The sequence below is a fragment of the Anarrhichthys ocellatus genome, unplaced genomic scaffold (assembly GCF_004355925.1).
Source record: "Anarrhichthys ocellatus isolate YVR2014 unplaced genomic scaffold, GSC_Weel_1.0 scaffold32, whole genome shotgun sequence".
NCBI lineage: Eukaryota > Metazoa > Chordata > Actinopteri > Perciformes > Anarhichadidae > Anarrhichthys > Anarrhichthys ocellatus.
In genome coordinates, this window is record NW_022280062.1 from 2,377,036 (window position 1) to 2,388,184 (window position 11,149).

The 11,149-nt window shown below is 42.9% G+C and overlaps 1 protein-coding gene across 1 annotated transcript in view; it reads left to right on the forward strand.

Annotated features, from left to right (window-relative positions):
* The first annotated feature begins 109 nt into the window (after positions 1 to 109).
* The window catches only part of lpin2 (lipin 2), a 17,659-nt gene continuing 6,619 nt past the window's right edge, over positions 110 to 11,149 (forward strand). Inside the window, exons 1-9 of the mRNA XM_031864898.1 lie at positions 110 to 2,664; positions 5,144 to 5,344; positions 8,625 to 8,720; positions 9,281 to 9,645; positions 9,734 to 9,841; positions 9,946 to 10,072; positions 10,173 to 10,509; positions 10,597 to 10,696; positions 10,830 to 11,030. Of these exons, the coding sequence (XP_031720758.1) occupies positions 2,554 to 2,664; positions 5,144 to 5,344; positions 8,625 to 8,720; positions 9,281 to 9,645; positions 9,734 to 9,841; positions 9,946 to 10,072; positions 10,173 to 10,509; positions 10,597 to 10,696; positions 10,830 to 11,030 (1,646 nt within the window). The 5' untranslated portion in view covers positions 110 to 2,553. The remainder of the gene's footprint in view (positions 2,665 to 5,143; positions 5,345 to 8,624; positions 8,721 to 9,280; positions 9,646 to 9,733; positions 9,842 to 9,945; positions 10,073 to 10,172; positions 10,510 to 10,596; positions 10,697 to 10,829; positions 11,031 to 11,149) is intronic.

Genomic DNA, 11,149 nt, shown 5'->3' on the forward strand with positions numbered 1-11,149 from the left:
GAGGAGTTTCACGGTCACAAATATGGGGACTCGCTGAAGACACAAACGTGCTTCGTCGGCAGGATCCCGCTGGAGTAACCCGAGAGGTAAATATTCAGCGATGTGATGATTTCAACCCGTTTGATGGGTGCTTATTTCTGACAGGAACGTTATCCGTCAGCTAACGTTAGCTAGCCTGGGAACTGGCTAACATACTTTAGCTACGGTGGATTCATTTAACCCGGGAGACATAGCTACGGGTAATTCATTCATCACGTAACGTTAACACATTTACGTGGTCGCTTTTCATTAAAAACCCTTGACCTGCCGTTAGCCGCGGCTAACCGTTCTAACCGTTTGCTATTAACGGTAACCCCACGATAACATTAACGCTAAAGCTAGCTGCTAGCTGAGCCTCGTCTCCATTAATTTTTCCTGTCGACATTTTCTGTCCACTTGTTTATGATTTAGATATCCACGAATGTCAAGCATTGCACTACACAGTTAACATTATTTCAAATTCCGTTTTGGTTTCTGTGTCAACATATATTTCCGTGTTTTCCATTCATCTGACGCTACAACGCGTGTGTTAACGTTGCGGGTGACATTTACAATCGAGCAATATATCGGCAGATTTAATCTCCGAAATTAGCATTTGTTTTAGCCGCAAAAACTGCGAAATGCAGCTAGCTTGTGCGTTGTGTTAATTCACGTTTTGTAGTTGGTTAACTGCTGACGTTTCTAAGTGTTGTCTTGAAAGCAGTGCTGCCACCTCACCAAATACACCACCTGCCTGTGGGTGGTTGCGTTTAAAAAACAATTTACAAAAACCTCTATTTATCAAATAGGTCTGTTAATATTTCTTCCCCAGGCATTTTATTTAGGTGTGTAATGTGAGATAGTCCGACACTGATACTGTCCCTTAGTTATGGACGTTCAAATTAGTCACTACCAAAACCCAAATACTTTGAATCAGTTTGATAACTATAATGACAGCAGTACATTTGATCTCGTTTGCACACTTTTATATTATGTTTACTGGCTAAAACTAAGGCAGTCAAACAAAGGTGTATGTTTCCTGACTGTTCAGTTCTTGTTTAAGCTGTTTACACTGAGAGGTGTTTAATTCATGGTCCTTTTGTAGGCTGCAGTTTGATGAGATGTTGCTGTGTTATGTAGACTACATATTTAAAACACTTACCAGTAAAATACATTACAGTGCATCAGCACCACCAGCTACAGCTTACAAAATTACCAGCAAAGATTGAACAAATTGCAGTTTACCAAACACGAAAAGCATTTGGATCCTCTTTTTCTACATTTGTTGTACCTTCACCTAAAAGAAAAAACAAGCACTGTAAAGTGCTTTTTGACTTCTTCTTTCTAACTATTACTCTGTAACCTCCATCCAAAAAGCTTTGTTTTTCTGGCACTGCATAATATGTAAACACAAAAGCCTGGCTGTCTGGGGTTGTCATTGTCATGTTTTATGTTACACACATAACAAGAAGGCTCATCTTGATGCAGTTTGTAACTTAATACTTGAGAGTGTAACATGAACCTTGTGTTGTCTGGTTGGCCAGAACCAACAGCCTTTCACCCAGTAGGCCCGTGTGTTTGGTTTGATGGTGTTTACAAAAGGCTTAGCAGATGGGACAGTGGGGATGAGGCTTTTTTTGGAAGAGCCTCATGCATTATGTTCATCTAAGCATTCGTTTAGAAGATAAACCAGGCAGGCAGACGCTGGAAGACGGACCAGCGACAACCTCCTGTTGACAAAAACACGTTTGAATTCATCATTGCGTGGACTACAGTCTCATGAGCATACCCATTCCATATGTCATGAATATCGATACGATTTAAAATAGCACTGCTAATTTAAGCAAGCTATATTTGATATAGACTATTCCCCACAGAGATTATCCCTTTGGTATTTACAGAACTTTCACCTGTTAATTTTTGCGATCACGTGTTTGGTGTGTCAAAAAGTTCAAGGGTAATGAGCGACAGAACGGCAACATGTTGAAGTCCAATGCGTCCCATTGGTTGGTCGACTCCTGCAGCCAATCTATCATTTGATTAATCACGCATAATAACAAGCACACGCAGCAACGATCACATCGTACATGTGACTGACTGTGCAAGAACGTCACGCTGCAGAGGACTGCATGTTTCCCCCCCTGAGCTTGTACCCTTATCAGGGAAAAACATTGAGTAGCAGTTCACAGGAATCCGCTATCCCTTATCAGCGTTACACCGCCGTCTTAAAGAGGCCGTCCTGTTGGCTGAGCCCTTTGTGTCCTGTCAGCTGACTGGATCGAGCAGATCCTGCAAAGAATAGCCCAGATGAAGGATGGCAAAGTTTACGACAGCGTTGCGCAATCGCCTCAGATAGCGGTGTACTGGTATTTACCCCTCGTGAGGCTTTGTTCCAACGTGATTAGGTGGGCCACATTTGAGATCGGATTCAGGATGGCAGAAATGCACCATCATCATAATCCGTGGGAGGAAAACATCGGCCCTAGTGGAGTGTCCTGAGGCGGGTCAAGTAGAGCTAGTAATCTACTAACGGTGATGAAGAGACAGAGATCCTGGGGGGACAGGGAGCTCCTGGGAGGCAACACAGACGACAACACAGATGCCAGTGAACAGGAGGAGTCCTCTCTCAAGTTGTCTTGGTCCCTGGTGAGTCAGTGCTGCTTGAGGGCATTCTATGCTGTTAGACATCCTGTTCTGTATTGTTTGGTTTGGCAGGTTACTTGGATTTATTGGCTTATTATTGTGACCAAGCATCGTGGCTTGATACCTGACAGGTATTGTTTTAGGGCTACATTCATGACTGCTTTTTTGCTGGACTATAAAAGAAGAGGGTGGGGACACCGGTGAAGTGTTTGTATTTAAGGTTGTCTCAAATATTTTTGCAGGGTCATGAAGCCTGCATCGTCTGTCTAATCAGCCAGTCATTTCTTATCCAAATACCAATGCTGTCCGGTGTAATTTGTAGTTCTGGGTCTGATAGAGTAGCTGCTTGTTTTGTGTGCTTCTACTTATGAGTTGACACTGAAAGAAGGAAAAGTTAATGGTAGCAGCAGGTACAGCATGTTTGTCTTAGGGACTGTGTTCAAGATAACTGAATTCAGTAGCGCCTTTCCAGGCAGCTCCTGTGTATTTTTGCTTTTAATTAAGAATATTCCCTCTTATATAATTACCTTTTTTTTTTTTTTTTTTAATAGGTATTTGGAGCCTTGTTGTTATGACAAACTTCGAGAGGACAGGAGCTACGCACTTGGTGCACCTACAATGTGACTTTCTGTGGTGTCAAAATTTAAAGTGAAAGTTTATCACGAGACTGTTTTGGGTTTTCAGAAATACAGAAAATCCCGATAAGGAAAAAAAAAACATACAAATAATTGACGATTAGCCTGCCACATGTGAACCTTTTTTAGCCCTGACAGTGGCACAGTGAAATTATTCAGCATCTGAGGTGTGTTGCTTTTTTATGCTCCAGACTGTTTGAGTTCCCTGGTCGCTCTGAGACTAAAGGCTTCATCTGTCTGTTACAGTTTTCATCTACTTGGTCGATGCATTTTGAGTAACTTTGTGTGTACCAGCGTTGATCACCATAATAAAAGTACACCAAAGGGGGAACACGGTAGACATAAACTTTTGACTACTACATATAACTGAAGATGGTAGTAATCGCACTGCCTTTGTTTCATATTTCTATACAAATAAGGACATCGGTTGAAATCATGGAGTTGTTTGTTAATGTTGTTTATTTTAAGTGTCTTTTGACAGATTAAAATCTATTATACATATTTAAAATGTTCCACTGAATGGCTTGTTGAGATTTCAGTTTTCGGTGTCATTCAGAATAACACATTGAAGTCATTTGAAGGAACCATGTGTCTGGTTGTATGAAGTCCAACACATAACATTGGTATTCTGTTTAGAACTTTGTTCCGCCATACAAGCAGTCATAGTAAAATAAACTTTAAAAATATTTTTACTTTATTATTGTGACTGGTTACTTTCCTTCAGATTGTAGTTGCATGTTATCTTCCAGAAGAGTGTCATTGTAGTGAATGTCAACAAAGGCATGTGTGTTTTTCCATCCACCTTGTCTACATTGGGGAGGAGTTCTTTGAGATGATTGAGAGCTTCCTGTTGCTGACAGGCCTCATATCAAATCATCTGAACCCTTTGAACTGTCGGCTTACAGTGGTTTGATTTGATTCCTGTGTGGTTAGACACGTGTGAATTATTCTGGGTAACCCGCATGTTAATATTTTATTGCTGTCTATTCATTAGCTCACTCTGGTAAAACACATCATGCCAGTTTCCCATATTCCACGATGCCACCCTTGCACAAATGCCCCTATTCTCTACACCCCCCAGGGCTCGACTCTGAACAAAAGGTCAGTGTGACATGGGGACATTTCATGTTGCATAAACCCAATGAAGTCAACAAGGGGGACATGTTTACCAGCTAATCTAGACCCTGACCTGAACAAACCAGAAGTCCTGTTTGCTAGGGTAATGGTCATATGCACTCTGTAGCACGCAGTGCCCAGAAGTGATTGCAAATAATCTGGTTCAGTAATGAGGCCACGGGAAGGCCTGGAAAGTTTGTGTGATTAGCTGAGGCCTGTGTGGAATGTTCTCTTTGATTTAGTAGCTTTAACTTGTTAAATAGTTTACAATCTTTGAGTAAATGTGCAGGGTCAATCCTCGTCCGTCTAATTATAGCCATAGAACTACGGCTCTTTTAGTACTGTATTTGAAAACAGGAAGTCAGCTGCCTCCATTGCAGACAGGCACTGTGAACTCGATGTGAGGTTGTCTCTTCATTGTTTCAGCCCCCCCTCTCTGATGTTGTTCATGTTGGACAGTGGCCAGTGACAGGGTGACGGTGGCACTCTGGCAGTCTGCATACAGGTCAGGACATAACAGACACCACAGGGCAGAGAGGGATCTGTCCAGAAGATGATGCTTAAAAGAAGAGACAACAGAAGATAGACTGAGAACGTGCTAAGTCAAGTGGAAAGCTATTCGATTTCACAACTTGTATGAGCCAAAACTGTCTCCTCCTCTGGACTTCCTCATCCTGTATTTTTTCCCTTAACTCGGCTAATATTTTGTACCCCCCCCCCCCCCCATCCAGGCAAACACCATGAACTACGTGGGCCAGCTGGCAGGTCAGGTGCTGGTAACCGTGAAAGAACTGTACAAGGGCATTAATCAGGCCACGTTGTCGGGCTGTATTGATGTGGTGGTGGTCCGCCAGAGGGACGGCACCTACCAGTGCTCACCGTTCCATGTGCGCTTTGGCAAGCTGGGTGTACTGCGCTCCAAGGAGAAAGTGGTAAGTTTGAAAACAGTGTTTTTGTGTTCTCTTACTGACATGTGGAAGTCATGTAATTATTCAAATGCTCCATGTCAAGACACGTCCATGTTTATGAATAAGGAAACAGTTGAGAAGCTGAGTGTATATAAGTGTGTGTGCCAACTACAAAATGTTTCGTTCCCCTTTTGAAGAACACTTTAATTAAGCTGTACGAAAATTCAATCTTCAAGATAACTTTATACAGTAACTGTTTATTAATGGCTGTGTCCAAACTAATCCAGATTGCTTAAAGATTTTCTTAAATGGGTAACTTGACTCTTAATTCAGGCTAAATCCACACTAACACATATTTGTTTTTTAAAAGTGTAACTTTTGCAGCCACACTACTCCGGTGTTTTCAAACCCCATAATACAGAGACTTCTAAAAACGCTCCTGACCCTGTTGTTTTAGAACTCCGGGATTACGTTTTAGTCTGGACGGGTGGAGGTTGAGACTTTTAACAAAGATGACGCAGAGACCCAAGTTGAATTATTTTTTTCTTCAGGTGTTGGTGGTTATTTTGCTTTTTTGTGAGTGCTGTGGCTTATCAGTCGTGACGTGTCCTCCCTTGATTCATTGCGCCTCTATCAGGTCACCCTTCTCCGTAAGAAAACAAACAAAATCAGCCTTGACTACCAGTGGTACATTCAACATGGAAAACGAATTACAGGAATTGCATTGCTGACCTTGTGATCTATGCTAGTGTCTGTGTCTCCCAATCTATGTTTGCTGCAGCTTTGACTGCATTTCAGCAACAGGTCCACCAAGCAAAGAAGCAAAAATCTCTCATCTTAATTTTCCTCATTGCTGTTATTCTCCGTAGTATTTTCTTTTTTTTTTTTTTTTTTTTTTTTTGTTTTTGCAACTGGCTATATGGTAATGGTCATGTGATATGCGTTCTCAGACGTGTTCGTTTTGGACCAAGATTATTTACGATGCTAAAAGCTGTATACTCCAATTGTCCGCCACACGAGTGTTTTCACTTTATTAGAGCACTTTACAGGACGGTGTAGGCTTGTGCCTGAATGACGTCTCCCTGAGCGTACGGTCACGTTAGCCTTCCTTTCAACAGAATTGGGATGTGCCTACTTTATGTTATATATTTGCGCAAAGTGATCAAAAACTGTAAACGGTCTGTGTGATTCTGCAGCGTAATATTGTACTAAACAGGATGATGGCACGCTTTATTATTGTTATTGGTGACTTAAAAACACCCGTTTGTGTATTCTGGGCCATTTGTCTTTGAGCAAACTAGACTGAATATAAGTTCTGATTTCTTTGAGATTCATAAGTTTTAGAACGTTTAAATGGAAAAGGATCGATGTTTTGGGTCGTCTCTATGCCTCGCTGAATATAGATTGCCTCATTTCCCAGTCGGGTTACCCATTCGCATGTCGAGGGGCTTCTGCAGCAATTAATGGCTTCAATTTATCATCTTTGAACCACTCAGGGAAGTGTTTGGGTCTGTTTGCAGAACATAGATGGGATGTTCTGGGCTTTTCTCCAGCCTTGATAGTAGTTGACTTGATGATATATTTTCCTAGCTCGGAGATAAGATCCAATTTAATCATGGTTCAGGAATAACAGTACTTGTTTAGTGCTCAATTCTCACCTGAGAAAAGGACATCTTGGCCTAGTTGATGGGTTGGGAGAGCAAGCTAAGCCTGTTGTTGATGTAAGTAAATGTAGAGCTAAATATCTGCTCGGAGGTCTGTAACCTGCTTTTGTCTCAGTCAACACAACCTTTCTCGTGTGCAAAATTGAGGTTACTTGAGTTTATAATTTTGAATAACAATTCTGAATATTCCGTTAGCGTTTAGTAATGGCTAAAATAAAACGGGAATTACAATCATGTGTTTTCCCACCGCATCGCTATCAATGGTGAACTTGTCCATGACTTCCATTCTTAGAACAGTAAATGGTGCATTCTGACTGGTGAAAAAAAGGCTTATTTACTTGCTTGAGGATCAGAGTGGGAGATGATTTGTGGGGGATTGACGCTTGGATTCCTATGGCAACAGCTCTACAACTTGAATGCGTGGGAGGAAACGTGAAGAAAAAGAAGGCCTCAACGTGAAGGGCTGTTGTGTAACAAACAGTTATGCATGTGTCCCTGAGAGCACTTATCGGATCATTTAGGTGTGTGTTCTCTCATATTTGTTTCTCAAAACTTCAGAGTGAGAATAAAACTATAGTTTTCAGCCAAATCCTAATACATTTTTGGCTGTGGATGGTGTGTCTCTGCCCATAAACTAGTACCTCTGGTTGCCAATGTTTCTCTCCCCCCAAGTATTTTCTGATTCTTAAAACATTTGGAATACGAACAAAATAAGTCGGTTATGCTTAAGTAGTTCTTATTTTTCCTCCGTTCTTCTGGTCAGAAGTTAAGACTTAACGTAACTTCAAAAGTTACTTCGGGTCGTTCCGTCGGAGAGAAACAACCCAATTATATGCCCTAATTTTAAACATCTGCCGGCAGCCATTGCCTCCAGTAATTCCAGTAATCCAGCATGGTGTTTGTAAATCCACAACCCGGCCAAGTGAATGTAACCGGCTGTGAGAGGTTGAAGAGGACTCTCATTTATTCTGGCTCCTGATTAATTGGTTATTGAAATTCCCAGCCATCACTCGCGAACATAAATTGCCCTTAGCAAGCCTGAGGGGTTGAAATTACATCTTGAGGCTGCTGAGAAACCACACCGGCAGTAAAGGGAAAAGCTACAACATGACTGTTTGCAATAGAAAGAGAGAGGGGGGATACATGATGTTGGTCTGTTTAGTTGAGAGTTAATATTGATGATTTGGTTTCAGGTTGTCAGACTCAGCCTGGCCACTTGTGAGTCAAATTCTGCCTCCTCTGTAGTCTCTGCCAGACGTGATCTGGTTTTTGCTTTTCTGGTGTCGAGTTTCTGAATAGCCTCATGTCCGCTGGGGGTTTGCCTGCCTGGCAAACATGAATGTCCCCGCTCTATTGGCAGGGTTGACTGAATGCCAGCCCAGAGGACCCATACAGTTATTAGGTTTTGTGTAAAGCCCCGGGAGAAAGATGGGGCTGTAAGTAGCTAAAGTGTGGCCTGACATGTCATTTTGAAAGTATAATAAAACAAAACTCAAATTATTAGCAATTAAAATGGCATAATCAGATGTATATAGATGGATGCATACATACTGATTATAGACATCAGGTATTTTCAGTGTCCCCTGTATGATTTTGATTTCCTAAACAAACTTATCATTATATTGCTTTTGCTCTTCCAGATCGACATTGAAGTGAATGGAGAGCCAGTAGAGCTGCACATGAAGCTTGGTGACAACGGAGAGGCCTTTTTTGTCCAGGAGGCGGAGCAGCTTAATGTGAGTACCCGACTAACTACAGATTAATGTGATTACATTGAAATAACAATACTGCTGCGGGTTAATAATAACACCAACTTTAATTTAGATTTGTTTGTACTGTGTAAAGCACAGCAGCTCAAGTTAAGTGAGATGTTGAATGCACTGCAAATAGTTTTACTATCGTACATCGACGACAGCATCGGTACATGTTTCTGATTTTTATTTATTTATTTTTTTTAAAATTAATTTATTTTTTGGATGTGGCTTTATTCATTGGAAGTGTTTATAGTCCTAAAGATGATCGTATCAGATTCAGCATGGTTCTGTACACACTGCAGGGAAATGTTTGTGTGAGGAAATATTTACTCGACTGCAGTTCCTACATTTGACAAGTGACCTATTGCTCAAGCTTTCTAAACTCTCATTGTGACAACTAAGCAGTGACAACAGCCCTGTTCTCGAGGAATTCAGTCAGGCTAGGAGCAGACGCTATGAATCAGCAATGCTGCTTTGGTTTGCACTTGTTTCTTAAGCCTCAAGTTCCCGCCTTCTCCTGATTCTCTTTGATGCATTAGCAGATTGTCCCCGCCCACCTGGCCACCTCGCCAATCCCCACCGAGAGTCACCTGTTCTGGATGTCCGAGGTTGAGCACAGGGCACTAAAAGATCTGCAGGATGACCCCGCCGACCCAGAGGACCCACCCGAGCCTCCTGCTCCGAGCACCATGGCCACAAAAAAGAAGAAGAAACGGAGGAAGAAGCACAAAGGGGACCCCCGAAGAGAGGAGCTGACCCCGCCAATGTCCGTCACTACTGGTAATGCTATTGCTGCTAACGCACCTGCTGCTACGACTGCTGCTATGTCCAGCTCTGGGCAGAATGAAGAGATCTTTGAGATGGACATGACCTCTGATGAGGAAGCTGCAGCAGCACATGTCTCCAGGTAGGTTCAGGGTCAATGCTCACTGTTGTAGCAGAGATCTGTTTAAATAGGAGTTAGTTATTATATATCTGTTTCACCCTGTTTTTAGGTCACCCTCCGTAGCCACAATGCGGGACATTGATCCCAAATTACCTGCAGCCAGACACAACCTTGATGGATATCCACTGTCGGATGGGGACTGGCTGTCTAATGACAGGTATGTATTGACGAGAACACGGAGCCATCAGCAAGGGTGTTCCACGGGCACATAAATGGACTCCATCTTATTGATTGTTTGTATTTGTTCTCCTGTCCCTTTAGTCATGGCTTTTCTCAGGCCTTTTCCCCAAAGAGTGACTCTGAACTGATGGTCAGGCCCTCAGAGAGTTTGCTCAGAGCCGAGTCCCACATGCAGTGGACCTGGGGGGAGTTTCCAGAAACAACCAGGGTAAGCGCCTCTCTCCAGTAATATTGAGAGGCAGATAGTTCTCAGTATATACTCTCCTCTTAGTAACTTTTTTTTTTTCTCTTTGTTATCCAAAATCCAGATCACTAAAAAAGAGAAACAAGAGCTTATAAAGACAGTGACCATCACCCCGTCGGAGAGCACCCACTTCCGTGTAATCCTCAGCTCTGAGGCCATGGAGAACGAGCCTGAGATTGAAAGGGGAAATGGTGCCTCCTCCTCAGTGTGTACCATCGTCAAGCCTGAGCCACGCACCCCTATGACCACTGTATCACCTGTGATTCCTCTCGAATCGGTCGACACCATAACCTCTGGGAGCCCTCTGACCCCCACAGACCCCCTGGATGTCCTGCCACCCAATGTGGCAACCTCCACCCCTGTCAACAGCCAACAGAGCGACTCCCCCTCTAAGAAGAAAGGTATGTTCGGCGGCCCCCTTTTTCCGTCGTCTCCTGGTTAGCTGCGATTGCACGTTAACCGATGAATGCTTCTGTCGTTGAATGAAGGTGTCCCAAAGCGGAGCCAGCATCAGGGTCCTGAGGATATCTACCTAGATGACCTGAATGTACTTGAACCTGATGTTGCTGCAAGATATTTTCCTAAGAGGTTAGATTATGAAAGAGGCCCCTAATTGTGTCACTGCCTGACCTGTTTTTAATTAAAAATGGAAAGCTGAATGTGGTCTATTTTTAAAACCAAACGAAGCATCGTGACGCGTTGTTCTCTTTTGTTGCTTCAGTGAGTCTGAGGCAGCGACGAAGCACTGGATGGACTCTGAGATGCACTCTGGTTCACAGTCTCCACAGTCGGTGGGCAGTGCAGCAGCTGACAGCGGGACAGAGTGTCTTTCTGACTCAGCTAGTGACCTCCCCGACGTCACTCTTTCTCTGTGTGGAGGCCTCACAGAAAACGCTGAGATATCCAAAGGTAACCTAGAATGGCTCTCATGAAAAATGTAGACGAAAGTGCACTTAGTACTTTTATGCAGGACAGGAAGTTAACCTGAGCCAGGAGAGACGTGCTGAATTCGTTGTGTAGCTACGAAGTTACCTGACTTTA